The sequence below is a fragment of the Eubalaena glacialis genome, chromosome 19 (genome assembly GCF_028564815.1).
Source record: "Eubalaena glacialis isolate mEubGla1 chromosome 19, mEubGla1.1.hap2.+ XY, whole genome shotgun sequence".
NCBI lineage: Eukaryota > Metazoa > Chordata > Mammalia > Artiodactyla > Balaenidae > Eubalaena > Eubalaena glacialis.
Genome location: NC_083734.1, coordinates 13257053 through 13273552, shown reverse-complemented (window position 1 = coordinate 13273552; position 16500 = coordinate 13257053). Strand labels below are relative to the sequence as shown.

Below are 16500 nucleotides of genomic sequence, written 5' to 3'. Positions count from 1 at the left end.
TCACAACCGCTTAAGCCTCTGCAAGTGTGAGGGAAGGCTTGATGCACAGAATAGTAAGAGCTCCTTATGGTTCAGCAAGGCGAACGTATTCCACGTTGCACAAAGTGCACTTCGGGATGACGGCAGAAGGGATATCCAGTGTTTAAACACAGAAGCACACTTAGCTTTCTGCAAAAAATAGAGTCAGATTGGGGGATCCTGCATGGAGCACATCATTCCCGTTTTAGATGAGGAAGCTGTAGCTTGGAGAGGTGGTAACTAGACCAGGGTCACCTGGGTTTAGTGAGCTATCCAAATCTCACTTTCCTCACCTGTAAGATGAGGATAACAGCCTTTGTCCACCTTGCTGGGAGCTGGGGCACTGACCCCTCAGACTCCCCCTGGCCGGTGTCCTCCCTCGCCTCTGCCTGCAAAGAGCCACCCATGCCCAGAGCATAGGATGGAACATGTGAAAATTCTCTGCAAACTGTAGTGACTGTAGTGTGGGCCACTGAGAGAGAGAGAGAGAGAGAGTGTGTGTGTGTGTGTGTGTGTGTGTGTGAATATGTGTGCACAGGCTGAAGGCTGTGTCTGCAGACCCTGTCAAGTGGGACAGGGTCATCTAGAGGGACCAGACTCCAACCCTTAGGCCCCTGTCACCTGCTGTCCCCACAGAGGGCCATCCGTGTGCGCAGCCACTCCATGGAGACCATGGTGAGCAGCCAGAAGAAGCAGCATGGCGGGGGCATCCCCGGCAGCCTCAGCGGGGGCATCTCCCATAACAGCACGGAGGTCACCAAGACTACCTTCTCGGTGAGAGCCGCAGGCCCTGGGGCAGCACATGGGTCCTGGGGAGGGTCCCCCAGGCCTCAGTGGGGGAGGCTTGGGCCAGGTGATGAGACCAGTGATGACAGAGGGAAACTGAGGCTGTTTTGGGGGTGAGCCCAGGCCCTGCCCTCCGAAATGGAGCCTCCATCCCAGGCAGCGCCTGGGGCTGGCCCGGCCTAGAGGCCCTCCCGTTGTCCTCTTCTCTGAGTTTCCTCGACAACTGGGCCTCCTCCTGAAGGCCAACCCTGCAAAATGGGCCTGAAGCGAGTTTCTTTGCTTGGGAGCTTGGAACCCGTGACTGTGAGAAGAGTGTCCTTACTTTGTTATTATTAATGGTAACAGTAACTGCCCTCCACTTGCTGTGCACCAGGCACTGAGTTAAGTCGTTCACAGACATTATCTCATCCGATCCTGTGACAGCTGTCTGGGGTAGGTATTGATGTGTTTGTTCTCCATTCCTCCTTGAGGAAAAGGAGGCCCAGAGGTTTTAAGTAACTTGCTACAGGCCACCCAGGTAAGCTGAAGAGCTGGGATTTGAATGCAGGTCGCCCTGATCCAAAGTCGAAGCTCTTAGTCACTGTGTAGACGGTTCCCAAGGAAAGAGCCTGGCAGGTCTGTGGGTTTGAGTGTGGTCTGCTCACACCAGGGGCTGGCCAGGGAAGGAACCAGTCAGTCCTTTGAAAAAGCAAAGTGACTTTGGATTTGTATAGACTAGTCTTTTCTTCCCCTTTCTTCTTTTTTTTTTTTTTTTCTCTTCTCTTCCTTTCCTTTCCCCTCTTTTATTTCTTTTCATAGTGGAACACATCCACCATGATACCAATGATTAGTATTTTAAATGGTCTTGCATAATTCATTTAACTTACCAAATATTTTCGTAGCTATTACCTTGTTCCTCCCAGAACGTCTGTGAAGTGAGAAGGGCAGAGCAGTTATCTTCATTCTGTGGATGAAGAGACTGAGGCCCAGAGAGTTTTGTCACTTACCCAAGGTTGCACAGCATGTGGATGGCAGAAGTTGGGGCCTGGGTTAGAAGCCTGGCGGGCTCTAGAGATTGGCTGTAGGCTCTTGTCTCCCCCTCCTCGGTCTCCCACCTCTCCATGGTCCCCCCGTGTGTAGCCGAAGCAGAGCCATGTTCTTGGGGGGCCCCCTTTGCCGGGGCTGCGTGTGGACCTGACTCTGCTGCTCCCGATCTGTCTTATTATTGTGACACCAGCTTGGACCCATTTCTTTGTGAGCAGCTGATGGAGAGTCAGGAGCCCTGGGCTCTTGTGCTCGTCTGCTGGTGATTTGCTATTACGACCTTGGCCGAGTCTCCTCACCCCTCGGCTCCTCAGCTTTTTCGCTGGTAAAGCGTGAGGCTGGACCAGGTCTCTCCCTGGGCTCTCAGCTTTGTGGTTCTCAGTCTGTGACCCTGAGTCATCCTGTCCTTATAAATAGGCAGGGCTGTCCTTAGGGTGGCCCTGACCCGGTGTTCCTCCAAGAATTCTGGTCTTTGGTAGATTGTTACCTGGGGCCACAAGGTTTGGCTTAAGAACACAGGAAAACATGCTGCAGGTGGCTTGAATCTTAGGGTCCCAGATCCCATTACTAGATCCCAACCTTCCTGGCTGGCTTGCTGTTTTCTGGGATCTCCTCCAGACCAGCTGGGGATTGCAGGACCTATTGTAGGCCAGAAAGGGGGCTAAGAGGAAGGAGAGCTGGGTTTGGGGGTGTGGTCAGCACTCATTCTGGTGGTTTCATTGGCAGCCTCCGGTGGCAGTGGCAACAGCGAAGAACCAGTCACGGAGCCCCATCAAGCGGAGGTCGGGGCTCTTTCCCCGTCTGCACACGGGCTCTGAAGGCCAAGGGGACAGCCGGACACGATGGTAACTGTCCCTTGTGAGGTTTGTCAGCTCTCACCACTGATGCAGCCGTCAGATGGATGCAAGAGCCGTCAGATGGATGCAACCCATCCTTGGGGAGGGCTTTGCGTAGGTTCAGGAGATGGCTTCCTTTTGACCCTGGTCCCTCCTTCAGGGACCTGCACACCCCCGTCACCCACTCAGCTCCTTATCCACCGAGGCAGATTTGCCTGGTCTCTGCATGGGACTTTCCAAAGTTGTCCTTGTTGCCTTTTGACCCAAACTAGAAACATTGCTTGGATTCTTTTTTTTTTCTTTGCCTCCTGTTTCAGTGCTTACTCAAATGTCCACTCTTATGGAAACCTTCCCTGATTCTACCAGGCGGAGTTCATCAAACTTTCCTCTGGGCTTCTAGAATGTTCTCTCTCTCTCTTTTTTAAAGCAACTCTCGTACTGCATCATACTTAACCAGTTCCTGCTAATGGTCTTTCTGATCCTTTAATCACTGAGCCCTCTTGTCATTTAATTCGGCAAGCAGCATCGCTGAGTGCCTGCCGTGTGCTGGGCGCAGTGCTCTGACAGAGCTACAGAAGATGCAAACCTGCCTTCCAGAAGCTTACAGTCTTGTGAGGGAAAGGGAGGCTTTTAGGCCGATGTCCAGGCCTCCAAGTTGTCTGTCTTCAGCCCTGGATGGCACCATCCCCTGAGCTTGGGTGTGCAGGACCAGGGCCAGGTTTATGGAGGGGGATGAAAAGCTCTGTTTGGAACCTGTACATGTGAGTGAGTCCTTGTGGGCCCCCCAGGAGAGAAGGGCAGAATTGGGGGTGGTCAGAACTGCAGGTCTTGAGCTTAGGAGAGAGGCCTTGACTGGAGAAGAAGCGATGGGAGTCCCTGGGGGTGGAGGTGGTGTTTAAAGAGGGACCAAGGAATACGACCACACAGGGGGGTGTATAGAATGCCTGGGGAAGACCTGCGTTTAAGGGCAAGTGGAGAGAGAAGAGCCGGTGAAGAAGACTGGGAAGAAGATGAGAGAGGAGAGAGCCTGGAGGTGTAGGGGTGAGGGGGTGGATCTTAGAGGCCAGGAGAGGAGGCATTCCAGGAGGGAGGGGCAGCTGTGTCAGGCACGCAGAGAAGTCCAGCTCAGTGACCCAAACCCCTGCTCGGGTTGACAATTAGGAGGTTGTTAGCGACCTCATTAAAAGTGCATTGAGGCACCTCTCGCCTCTGGAATGTCTATAAAACAAAAAGGTAAATAATAACACAAGCTGGGAAGGATGTGGAGGATTTGGAACCCTCGTGCATAGCTGGTGAGAATGTAAAATGGTGCAACTGCTTGGGAAAATAGTCTGGCAGTTCACCAGAGGGTTAAACAGAGAGTTACCAAATGTCCCAGCAATTCCACTCTTAGGTATGTACCCAAGAGAAAGAATACACGTGTCTACATAAAAACTAGCACACAGATGTTCATAGCAGCATTATTCATAATAGCCGAAAGTGGAAACAGTCCAAATGTTCATCACTCATTGAATGGGTAAATAAAATGTGGTATAGCCATAGAACGGAATATTATTTTGCAACAAAAAGGAGTGAAGAACTGATACCTACTACAACATAGATGAACCTCAAAAACACTATGCTAAGTGAAAGAAGTCAGTCACAAAAAGACCACACCATATTGTATGATTCCATTTATATGGAATGTCCCAAATAGGAAAATCCATAGAGACAGAAAGTAGACAAGTGGTTGCCAGGGGCCAGGGGGAGGGGAAGATGGGCAGTGATTGTGAGTGGGTCCAGAGTTTCTTTTAGGGGGGACTAAAATGTTCTAAAGTTAGATCATGGTGATGGTTGTACAACTCTGTGGATATACTAAAAACCATTGAATTGCACACTTTAAATGGGTACATTGTATGTGGATTATGTCTCAGTAAAGCTGTTATACAAATAGAAGTGCATTGAGGACAGGCCCGTCATGTCCCCAGCAGCGGGCCCGGCTAAACAGTGGGTATCTGTGCTTGGTCTTTGGTAAACTAGAGGAGGAGGAAGCCCTGGAGCCCCGGGCCGGGAGTGGCCCACGTCCCAGCACAAGGGCCACCTCATCACCCGGATCCAGAGCGTTCATTTTACAGTCTGTGTGAAGTGTGTCTCCTGGAGTTAAGCAGCGGGTGGCCCGGCCAGCACCCTGAGGAACCCATGTGTACTGGGTTTTTTCCCTGTTGGGTGGATGTCCCAGACCCCTTCCATTCCCTCTGTGGCCTGCCCTTGACCTGGAGCTCTGCTGGGTGGGATGGCCAGCTTGGGTGGGGGTTGACTTGGGCTCAGGGACATCAAGCCAGGACTCTTGCTTGATGGGTCTTGACTCTCACCCAGGAGCCTGGAGTAGCCCCTGATGGAGCAGAGAATTCTGTTGTCTGTTGCAGCGTCTGAGGGGGGCTCGGGTGGGAATGGAGGTCCGGTGGCCATGCTCCGGCAGGGGCACTATGCCCCACAGGTCCCCATGGTGCTGAGTGCTGGCGGTGGGTTGGGGCCTGGGCCCACGGCCTCACTCCTCTTCATCCTCACTTCCTCAGCGACAGTGCATCCAGCAACCCAAAGACCCCAGAGGGCGGACACTCTTCTCAGGAGATAAAGTCTGAGACCTCATCCAATCCCAGCTCTCCGGAAATCTGCCCCAGCAAGGAGAAGTAAGAGAGTGGGGGTGGGGGGGCTGGCTTTAGCCACCTGGGGCCCGGGAATATGTGCTTTGCTCCAGGCAAGCTGAGAGTCGGCGTCTCTTGCCTTGGGAACCCTCCAGAACGCAAAAGTCCACCGGCAGGTGCACGCGGGGGGCTGCTGGTGGGCGAGCTCAGGCCTGCTGGGCCTGCCTCATCCTCGGTCCCGGCAGGGCCGTGGCTGGGGTCTCGGTGTGTGACCAGGGCCTGCCTTCCTGTTCCCTGCAGGCCCTTCATAAAGTTGAAGGAGAATGGCCGAGCCAACATCTCCCGTTCCTCCTCCAGCACAAGCAGCTTCAGCAGCACGGCAGGGGAGGGCGAGGCCATGGACGAGTGTGACAGTGGGGTAGGTGTGGCCCCGTCCAACCCTCGGGAGCAGGGGGGTACCCTGGGCCCAGCCAGATACCGCTCTGTGCATCAACATAGCTACTGTGGACAGAGCCCCGTGCAGGCTCTGCAGGTAAAAGGAGGCGCGTGGAAACAGGAGAGGGCCCAGTCGGCCATCGCCACCCTCTGGGAGCAGTGGTTCAGTGGAGGGGGGGGAGGGTCCTCCCTCAGAGTGACAGACGAGCAGCAGCAGGGGTCAGAGGCCAGACTGAACGGTGCCCCTGCCATGGGGTTTCCAGCTGGAGGGGGGAAGGCTCAGCCCTCTCTGTGGGGCTGGGTCAGGGCTACCTCCTGGGGGGCGGGGGGAGAGGTTGGAATCAGGGGTGAAGGCAGCAGAAGGAAAGAGCAGGTCCAACTGGGGAGTGAGAGGCAGTGGCTGCCCAGGGTGGGACCGGGGGGAGTGGACGGCTGCCTGTCTCAGGCTGCCGGGGTGGAGCTGCGTCACTCGCCCAGCCTCTCTCCCCAGAGCAGCCAGCCGTCCACAACCTCTCCCTTCAAGCAGGAGGTGTTTGTCTACAGCCCGTCCCCAAGCAGCGAGAGCCCCAGCCTGGGGGCAGCCGCCACCCCCATCATCATGAGCCGGAGTCCGACAGGTCAGTGGCATCTCGTGGGCGGTGTGTACCGTGTGACCAGCGGAGGCGGGGCTGTGGCCTGACCGTTGTTGGTGGGGCACGTGCCCCAGGCACACGGAACTGGCCCGTTTCTATTTCAGGCCCAAAGTATTAGGGCCTCCGGCGCTGCCAGCTCACCGCATCGGTTCATCACCCTTCGGAGGCCTGTGTTCTCATCCCCTCCTTACTCTTGGGGAAACTGAGGCTCAGAGAGTTCAGTGATTTGCCAGGGGAGCTGGGCTTGTGTGATTGGAAAGCTGAGGCTCTTTCCCTGACCTCTCGCCTCACCCCATCACCGACCCAGGGCCCCTCTGTCCCAGCGACCATCCTGATAATACGGAGATAAGGGGTGGGAGGAGTGTTGCAGGCGGACACAACAGCAGCAGAAAGGCCGGGGGGGAATCCAGAGACTGTGTTCTGGACCCGCACGTGGTTCAGTGCAGCTGGAGTGCACGGAGGGGACACGTGAGAGAGGAGACAGTGGTTAGGACAACAGGCTGGGGCTGCCACGGGGACCCTGGTGAGGATTTTGCACTATCCTGCCAGCAGTGGAAGCCGTTGGAGGGCCTTCAGTCTTTGAAGGTCCTTTAAGTATAGAAGCGCCATCCGAAGGAGAGAGACCGTTTTGGCGGCTGCAGCTGGCTGAACAGAAAGGACTGGTGGGGAGTGGGCACAGGGAGGGAGAGCAGTGAGGGGTCACAGTGGCTGGTGAGGGGTGACAGGGCCATGGATCTGGGGGGGCTGTCTGGGACAGTGGGAGAAGGACGTGGATTCAAGGGATGTACAGGCTCACTAGTGGGGGCTCAAGCAAGGCAAGGAGTCCGGGCCTTTCAGGGTTCTGTGATCCCTGCAGTCGGGCAGAGAAGGAGGAGCCAGCTCTGGGGAGAGGGCGAGGGGTTGGAGCCCGAGGGGCGTCCAAGCAGACATGTGCTGTAGGCACCACTGGGTGTTGGGAGTGCCTGTAAATCAGAGCCTTGGTCCTGCCCTCGAGGAGGGCAGCATAGTGTGGGGCAGGATTCTGGAGCCTGGGTCCAAATCCTGGATCTTCCACTTACTAGTGATGTGCCAATGGGCAGGTTACTGAGTCTTTCTGTGCCTCAGTTTCCCCAAGTGAAAAATGAAGGGAGGGGACTAGCTTCTACCTCGTATGGTTGGTTGTGTGAAGAGTAAAAGAGAGACTTATAAGAGACTTAGAACTGTTAACCTAAGTATTTGTTAAACAACGAGAATAAAACAGTAGTGTAATCAGTGGTTCTCAACTGGGGCGACGTTGCTCCCCAGGGCACGTTTGGCAATGTCTGGAGGATTTTTGATTTGCATGATTGTGGGACAGGAAGGTGCTGCTGGCATCTAGTGGGCAGAGGTCAGGGATGCTGCTAAGCATCCTACAGTGTACAGGGCAGTCCCCACGACAAAGGATTACCTGGCCCAAAATGTCAGGCTGAGGTTGAGGAGCTCTAATCGAAATGATAGAAACACAGGGCCAGTGGGCCCACAGGGTGGTTTAAGCCACAGTGCTTCTGGGGTTCTCATGGTGAAGGAATGTTGGCAAAAGGCGACATGTGATGTTGGGGATAAGGGGAAGGCCTGGTTCACAAGCAAACAATCGCTTGTGTAGTGTGGCAACCCCCCCCCGTGGCTGGGCAGCTGTGGAGCTGGGTTCTAATCCTGGTGCACCATTGGCAGCCCCACCTCTCTGAACCTCAGTTTCCTCATCTGTAAAGTGGGGTAGTAATACAAATTCCCTGGTTGTTTTTTTTTTAACAAGGCTTAATTAAATACTGAATGAATGAATGAATCTATAATCAAGCCTGGCTCTGACTTGGTATTAAATAAATATCAAAATAAATAAGGTTTCAAGTAAAAGGAGGTTTAGAGTATGACTTGCTGAAGGTCACCCAGGACAGAAGGGGACCTACAACGGGTCTGTAACACCTGCCCAGTGCTTATTGCGACCCCACCTCCTATGGAGTATTTAACCCTGCGGAGCTGCCTCTTACCCACAGCCCCACAGGAGTTATGCTTTGTACCCGCAGGACCAGGGTGGGTTTGCAGAGATCTGGAAACCTGTTTTAGGGGGAGAGACAGGGCCGAGGAGAGGGAGATGGCTGGGAGGGCCTGACATCTGATCCTCCATAATCTCCGATGCCCTGGTCGTTGGTCATTTCACACCTGGGCTCCCTGGGGCCCTGAGGGGGGCTGGTGGGTCACACTGAGAGATAATCATAGTGCTGAGTGGAACCCTTGAATATGAAGCATCAAGACTAAGTCAGCAGCCTTCAGGTGGAGTGTACTGAGCTGTAGATTCTCTCAGCCAGAGGAAAATCAGAAAGCCAAGCGGCCCCCCCGGCCAGTGGTGTGCTGGTAAAAATGTTTGACAACTGGCTCTCCCACCATACCCATACACACACACACACACGCACGCACACGTTATGTGTTTACTGTAAATTTTACTGATATAAAGGATCTGAAGCACACAATTTATAAATAATGATAAAATATACAATATTCTTTTTTTTTTTAACATCTTTATTGGAGTATAATTGCTTTACAATGGTGTGTTAGTTTCTGCTTTATAACAAATGTCCATTGACAGATGAATGGATAAAGAAGATGTGGCACATATATACAATGGAATATTACTCAGCCATAAAAAGAAACAAAATTGAGTTATTTGTAGTGAGGTGGATGGACCTAGAGTCTGTCATACAGAGTGAAGTAAGTCAGAAAGAGAAAAACAAATACCGTATGCTAACACGTATATATGGAATCTAAAAAAAAAAAAAATGGTTATGAAGAACCTAGGGGCAGGACAGGAATAATGACGCAGACGTAGAGAATGGACTTGAGGACACAGGGAGGGGGAAGGGTAAGCTGGGACAAAATATACAATATTCTTTACTATAAATCGACAGAGCCAACTGATTCTCACAAAGCACCTTTACTGATATTTGCCCAACCTTTGTATCCGTAGACACCGTAAGGTTCCAAATGACGGACAAGTATAGTTCCGACATGAATGATGATTGATATTATTTTGTCAGTGATGTGAGCAACTTCTTTGCTGAATCAGATAATAGTTTTCAAATACTGGAAGAGTATTTTCTCAGTTTTTTGTGCCATTCACAATGGAATGGCTATAGACAAACACATTTTCAAGTCTAATCTATATTATTAATGTTTTCTTCATGAGTTTCTTAAGTCTAGACAAGAAAACAATTATTCAAGCTCTGATTTATAGAGTTTGCTGATTTCTCTGGTGTGAATACTCCTGGCTGACCTCAAGCGCCCATTGTGACATGGAGTTGGGAAGAACTACTGGACAGATATAATAGACGTAAATAACCTTAGGAGAATAAATAATAGTAAAATGTAGTGAAATAACTAGGAAATGATAACTTCTGAGTATTTATTACCTTTGGGGAATATAATTTGTTTAATTGTAAGCTTATATAATTAAAAAAAAATAACTATGTGTAACAACCAGCTCACAACATTTCTGAAAATTTGAGAGTTGGCTCTCGTGAATCGGTGCAGGTCAGCTAAAGTGCCTAGTGGAGAGGAGGCCCCCCTTCTCCTGGCCTCCGTATCCAGCCCCCACCCTGGAGCCCCAGTGACCTCTGCAGCCCCACCTCCTCTCAAGGGCTTCCTTCTTTTTCCTAGACGTCAAAAGCAGAAACTCCCCGAGGTCAAACCTGAAATTCCGCTTTGATAAGCTCAGCCATGCCAGCTCCAGTGCGGTGAGGATCTAGGGGTGTGAGGGTAGCAGGGGGAGCCTCCCACCTCCCACGTTCCAGCCCCGGCCATCCTTCCTGGGGGTGGAGGAAGAGGGCGCCTCACACCTCACATGGTGGGAGGCGGGGAGAAGCCCTGGTCAGATCTGGGGGTGCCGTTGGTTCCCGCACGGTGCAGGCATCAGCCTGGGGCTCGCCAGCCACCGTGGCCACGCTTCCTGTGTTAGAGCCACACCCTTGGACACAGGCAGGTTCCAGTTGGGAACTGTTGCTCCTGGCGTCTCATGTCCCTTCCCGGGCTCTCCAGAGAGCTGAGCACTGAATATACAGAAGCTGTAGTTGGTGGGGATTATGTTGTCTAGTTATTTAAAACTCTCATATGGATTTTTCTTGAAACAGGGTCACTAATGTGAAAGAGGAGTCCTTCGCTTGTCAAAGGTGGGTCAGGTGTTAGTCCTGCTGTGGCCACAAGGGAGGGTGTGTTACTAAGATTGGGGCACTTGTGGCCTGATAACGTGAGAATGGCCAGAGAGATCCTGACCAACGGGTGGGCTAGTCACCTCTTCCCTGGAGCCTCTGTGATGGGGCCCAGCTCTAGATGGGGAAGAAGGCAGATGGTCTTGGGTGCCAATGGGAAGGTTTGCCTGATAGGATTGGGCCAGACTCGCTGAGTGGGTCTCCCTTCCCCACAGGAGCTTGTTCCAGCAGGCAGAGGGCAGTAGCCCAGAGCCCTCCTTCCTCACTTGGCCCCCTTGCCTCCCTGTTTCAGCAGCCTTTCCCTCCTTGTGTCTTTGGCCAGGGCTCTGGGCTGAGATGTGTCCTCCTTGTGCGTCCAGAGATGCTCTGGTCCCCTAAACATTGTTCGGGATGAGCCCAGGGAGGACCCTGCTCCCAGCCCCCAGCCAGGGGTGCATGAGGTTTACAGCAGAGCAGGGCATGGGTCCAGCACTCCACCACCAAGGCCTGGCCTCCTGCTAGGGCAGTTACTAGAGACCTTTCTGACTTCCCAGCCCTCTCCCTGCCATGGGGCTCCCAGGGGTGTGAGTCACATTTGGAACCAAGGGGAGGGGCACAGCTGAGCCCACGTTATGTAACCCTGATCTATGTAAATGGGAATGTTGACAGTCACTCCAACTCCCATCATGTACTTCAGATGGCTGGTTCACCAAAGTAATGTTTATGCCCAACTTCTCGAGCTGTAGAAAGTCTGCACCCTTGTATTTGGCAGCCTCCCGTCCTGAGCATATGTAGCCATGGGCACATATGTCTCCTTCTCTTCCTTTACCTACTATTTGGTCATCATCTCCCTTCTTGTTTTTTCCAGGGAAGCCCGATTCTGTCTTGGAGAAGGCTCCTATTCCAGCAGTTTGGGGGTGCCGTCCACTACTCTGACCGTCACAGGCCTGCTTCTCCACTGGCCACCTGCCCACCAGACCAGCTATCTGTCCCATTGTCCTGACCTGGCCACAGCCTTGCCCATCCCTGCCAGCACCTCCCCCTCTCGGACAAGGCCTCATTCCTCCAGGCTCCCCCTGCTCCTGACCGCCTGATGTGATGTGTGTCTGGGTCATTTGTCATCTTGTTCTGTCTGCAGGGGAGCGAGTTGGGCAAGGGGGGATCTGGATACCGGTCAGAGTCCAGAGAAGTAGAGAGAGTGGTGAGGTGGGCAGCAGAGACCGACAGCAGGATGCTGCACCCAGGCAGGGGCAGCGCCGTGTCCTGGACACGGCAGGAAGGAGGCTGTAGCCACAGCAAATGCATTTAGTGGTGGTGGAGGGACCATTTTTCCAGGAACCCAGATTTGTAGCCATCCTCGAAGGTGTCCTGATAGAAGTCGGTTCTGCCGCTCCCACATGTCTGGAGATCCCAAACTTCTATTTGCTTCTGTGCTGGGAGTTTCTTATCCATCTGCTGACATCAGGCCCAGGTTGCCTCTGTCCCTGCTTCCTGTGTATCTTGAGCCACGAGGCCGGTTGAAGCTGAGACCCAGCTGGGGGTGTGCGGGAGCGGGCGCCGGGTTCTTCCTGGACGTCCTCATTTCCCACAGGCTCCTGATGTGGTGGCTGTGGGAGAAGCCATCAGTCTCTCCCCTCTGAGCAGATGCTTTTCCCTTGAAGGGGTGGGCAACGGGAGCGGGAAGGCATTCAGGGAGAGCCAGCAGCAAGTCCCGGGCACTTGGCCAAGGAAAACCTCAGGGCCCAGGGCTAGGCCGGGATCCAGGTCCCTGCTGGTGGTGGAGGTTCGTGGGAGGCGTAGAGAGTTACTTCAGCCCACCCACTTAGGCGGGAGCCCGAGAGAGGGGTAGGTGGGCCCCCTAAGAAACAGACCTGAGAAGTGGCCTCTACCCTCTGTTTGCTAATGGGGGTGCTCCGGGCAGGATCTGAAATGTGAGGGACAACTGGTCAGGTTGGTTGGGCCACGTGTGGGTGTAGATCTTAGGTGTGGGAAGGGGTGGTGTCCTTCTGCAGTTTATGTGCCTGGCCTCTGCGGGGGGCCCAGTGCTCTGGGGGGCTCTTTCCGGCTACCAAGCCCTTTGGTCCTAGCAGGGCTTGATCCCTCCACCCCCCTACCCCTAAGTCCTCCTCTTCCCCTCTGCAGCCACAAGAAGCCTGTAGGCATTTGTCACATCGGTGGGATTCCTGCAACCTGGGTCCCAGCTGGGTGCAGTTCAGACACTGCCTGTCACCTGCACCCTCAGCCAGAGCCACCTTTGCTGGGCTGAGCCAGCTCGCTCTCTGAGAAGCGGCCCCTCCTCCCTTCTCACCCATCTGAGTCTGCAGTGCGGCAGGTCATTTCTGCTGACTGGCCGTGGTGGGGTTTAAGGCGAGGTATCCTCCAAGTTAAACAGAGTCTGAAGAGCAGACCCTTGAGGTGCTACAGCTCCAAGTGTGTATGGGGCCTTAGTGACTCGGGGCTGCCAGGGTGACACAGGCTGGGCACCTGCTTTATTGAGCAGAGGACAAGGATTTCCAACCAGATGCTTTATTTGCGTTGGGATCTGGGCCTATTCCCAAGGCAAGACATATAAATGTTACGCTTGTTTTTGACTGATGTGACAATTTCCCTGTTGCTTTTGCTTTTAGAGCAAAACCTTCATCCTTCATCCCCAACTCACGTGGACTTTGTGGGATCCTATTTACAGGCTGGGTGGACCTCTTCCCTCATGCTAGAAATGTGTTTACTTAAAGTACTAGTCCGGTAAGATTTATTCTAGTTAGAAGGTCAACAAATGTCTGTTTAGCTTTTATTAAAAATCCCTGTAGCGGCACCCACTGCTAGGCCTGCAGATTCTGGCAGCGTTCTGTTGGCTGGGTTTCTGAAGGAACTTGAAAGGTCAAACTGTATTTCTTTAAAAACTGTTCCAGGTTCTGGCTCGCTTCTCTGGGTAGCTGGTATTTACAGCTGCCTGGTGGTTGAGCTGTGCTGTGTTTGTCGTGGTCTGGGGGTCCTCTGGGGTTTTTAGGTTGTCTCCATTCTGTCCTACTTGAGAACCTTATAGCCACCTTCCCCCACTGCTCTGGCTGCTCTCCCTGCAGGCCCCACCTCCTGGGAGGGCTTTGCCCCCTGCCTCTGAGCCAGTGGCCAGGATGGCTGGGTGTGTCCAGAGAAACTGAGAGGCGTAGGTGGGCCCCCTAAGAAACAGACCTGAGAAGTGGCCTCTACCCTCTGTTTGCTAATGGGGATGCTCTGGGCAGGATCTGAAATGTCCCTCCCTCTGGGTCCTGCCTCACCACATCTAGAAAGTTCATTCTGGTCATTCTGGCTTCCAGACCAGCCCCCGTGAAGTCCCAGGGCTGAGGGGGAGGGGGAGAACAAGGACAGGACAGTCTCCCTTTGCCCCTCTGGACCATGGGACAGGCAGCTTGGGTTCCTGGAGGCTGCTTTTCCATCCCCCTCTTGCATCTGCTTTGCTCCAAAATGTCTTTCCTTTTATTGCCCCATCCAGTCTTGGGGCTCAAAGGTTGCTCAGGCCTCATCAGACCTTGTGACTAGACTCATCCTGATGGTGCTCTTGCTGGTATTTGAGGTGTCCCATAGGAGAAGTGTTTCCTGGATGTATCTCTGGCTCTGGGACCTGCCTGACTCACGGAAGAAACTATACTTCTCAGGCTCTGTCGGGCATCCATATGCCTCTGCTGAGTTGATGCTTAAAAACAGATGCAGAAAGAGCTAGAGAGAGAAGGTCTTAGCTAGAGTTTCTGTCTGTGCTAATGAATGGAAATGGTGTTTTGGGAAAAATATTCTGTGGTTCAGCCTTGTCAGCTTCATCTCCATGTCCAAGCCTTCCGGGCCCCTTCTTAGCATCTAATCCAACCGTGTCACCTTCCAGATGAGAAACTTCAGCTCCAGTGAAGGGAAAACAACTTGCTTGAGGTCACATAGCCAGCTGGTGACAAAGCTGGAATGAGAACCCACAACCAGGGCCCTTTCTTTGGCACCACCTATGGGGTTGGTGGAACAAATGACTGCATTTGGAGAAGCCAGTGAGCGGGTGCCTCGGCACTGGCTGGGAGGTGTCAGCAGCCAAGGGTGCTGGTGGGCCTCAGTCTCTGTTCTTTTCATCAGGAGGGATGTTCCCTGGGATTTTTTAGTGAGAGCCGTGCGGTTTTGGCTGCGGCTTCGGCAAAGAAAACAAAGAGGGAAAGAGATTCCCAGGGACTGTTCCTCGGTGACATCAGTTCTTCAACCCTTGTCTTTAATGGGGGTGGAGACCAGGGGAGAGATGCAGTTAACCAAACCTCGCTTTCCCCTTTTTAAGTTAAGGAGAAAAGTGTTAAAGGAAAACTCTTTGACTCTCCCTGATCCTTAAACAAAGGTGGTCAGTAAAAACCTAGGCTCAAGGGACGAGAGCCGGTTTCATGTTCCTACCCTAACTGTTTAAGGTGCCAACTCAAACACTACCTTCATTCAATTCTGAGTCAACAGAGACAGGTCTGTTGCGGGGGAATGATCAGGGTTCAAGTAGTTCTTATGGCTACCCGTGGCCGGCAGGGACCCCACAGGTCCTCCCCCAGACACCAGGTACCCCTCTCTCAGAGGCAGAGTGAGTCAGCAGTTTGCCAGGGCTGTCCCTGCAGCCTGGGGGCCCGGCTGGGACATTTTGCTAGCCTCTGATGGCTGTTTTACCACCAGTTCCTTACCCACTGCCATCCCACAGCTCCCTCCTTTCAGCTTTGGGAGAAAACCCCCACTAAGGCCAAGGACAGAAGAGCCCTGCCTGGTGAGAGACTCTTGGGGGCAGGGGCACTGTCCTGTGCCTTATCAGCCCCAGGGGGAGGGTGTTTGGCTGGAAGACTGGAATTTAAATGCCTTCATTTCTGATTTTGTGACATTTCTGCTTGGAAGTGTCAATCCCCCCTTCCCGCTCCTTAGCATGTGTGCCAGCTCTCCCCTGTCCTGGGCATTGCCTTTCCACACTCCAGCCTGGGCAATGCTGCTGTTTAAGTGTGAAGAGATTCCTCTGTGTGCTAGAACCTGCAAAGTGTAGCTTGGAAATGATGATCCGTGTGATGATGACTTTTCTGTCTTTCCTCTTCGAGAGGAGGTGATTCATAGACCCCCGACTGCGTATGTAATGTAAATAGTGTACATTTAATTTATTGCTATGGTAGCACATTGTATTTGTTAATGTATAAAACAAATTCTAAAAGGTTGACAAATGTATATTTTGTTGCTTAAATGTGTCTTTGCAGAAATTGACAATAAATACGATATTTTGTGTCCATCAGAGTTCAGACTTCTTTGCTTGGGATCCCAGTCCTGAGCATCGCCTTTCAGGTCACCAGAGGTTGAATCCATATTCCCACGGGCTGCATCTGGCCTGTAGATGTGTTTATCAAGAATCCTCCCCACTCTGACCACCCACCCCCCGCAGTCTTCATCCTCGATATCCAGTCAAGTTGCTCTTCCCTCACCCTTGATAGCTAACCAAGTTCCTGTTAATAATTTTCCATCCAATTCCTCACCCTGCCATGGGCTAGAAAACCCCATTTGTCCCTGTTGTATTTGGAGTTGAGTTCAATCTCTCTCCTCTATCACAGTAACCTCAAATAAAGTCTTCCTTGCCTTTTGAACTCTGGGGCAATTTTTCTTTGACAGGTAGCTAACTGCTCCCCTGCCCCAGCCCCTCTTTCTCGTCTACACGTCCACACCAGTGTTCGATGGGGGAAGAGGGAGGCAGAAGACAGGAATAAGACATTTATTAGGCAAAAGGCCTGTGGAAAAAAATGGGGAGGGAGCTGAAGAAAGCTGAAGAGCTGTCAGACTGCGATGCAGGTCTGACCCCGAGTGAAGGAGAGATGGGAGGAAGCAAGGTGGGGTGGAGGCATCTTTTGATGTCAGTTCATTTCTGAGAAAATTCTAAGCAAGATGATTGCGGAGTCCCCCAGCCAAAGTCACTCCCCAGAGG

General features: G+C 52.8%; 1 protein-coding gene across 5 annotated transcripts in view; it reads left to right on the top strand.

Annotated features, from left to right (window-relative positions):
- The window catches only part of RAP1GAP2 (RAP1 GTPase activating protein 2), a 142060-nt gene extending 126267 nt beyond the window's left edge, over positions 1–15793 (top strand). For all 5 annotated transcript variants that reach the window (XM_061176461.1, XM_061176460.1, XM_061176458.1 and 2 more), the window contains 8 exons: positions 655–792; positions 2554–2672; positions 5219–5332; positions 5588–5705; positions 6213–6339; positions 10021–10097; positions 10491–10529; positions 11416–15793. In XM_061176461.1, coding sequence (XP_061032444.1) covers positions 655–792; positions 2554–2672; positions 5219–5332; positions 5588–5705; positions 6213–6339; positions 10021–10097; positions 10491–10499 — 702 coding nt within the window. In that variant the 3' untranslated portion in view covers positions 10500–10529; positions 11416–15793. The remainder of the gene's footprint in view (positions 1–654; positions 793–2553; positions 2673–5218; positions 5333–5587; positions 5706–6212; positions 6340–10020; positions 10098–10490; positions 10530–11415) is intronic.
- Positions 15794–16500: the final 707 nt, after the last annotated feature.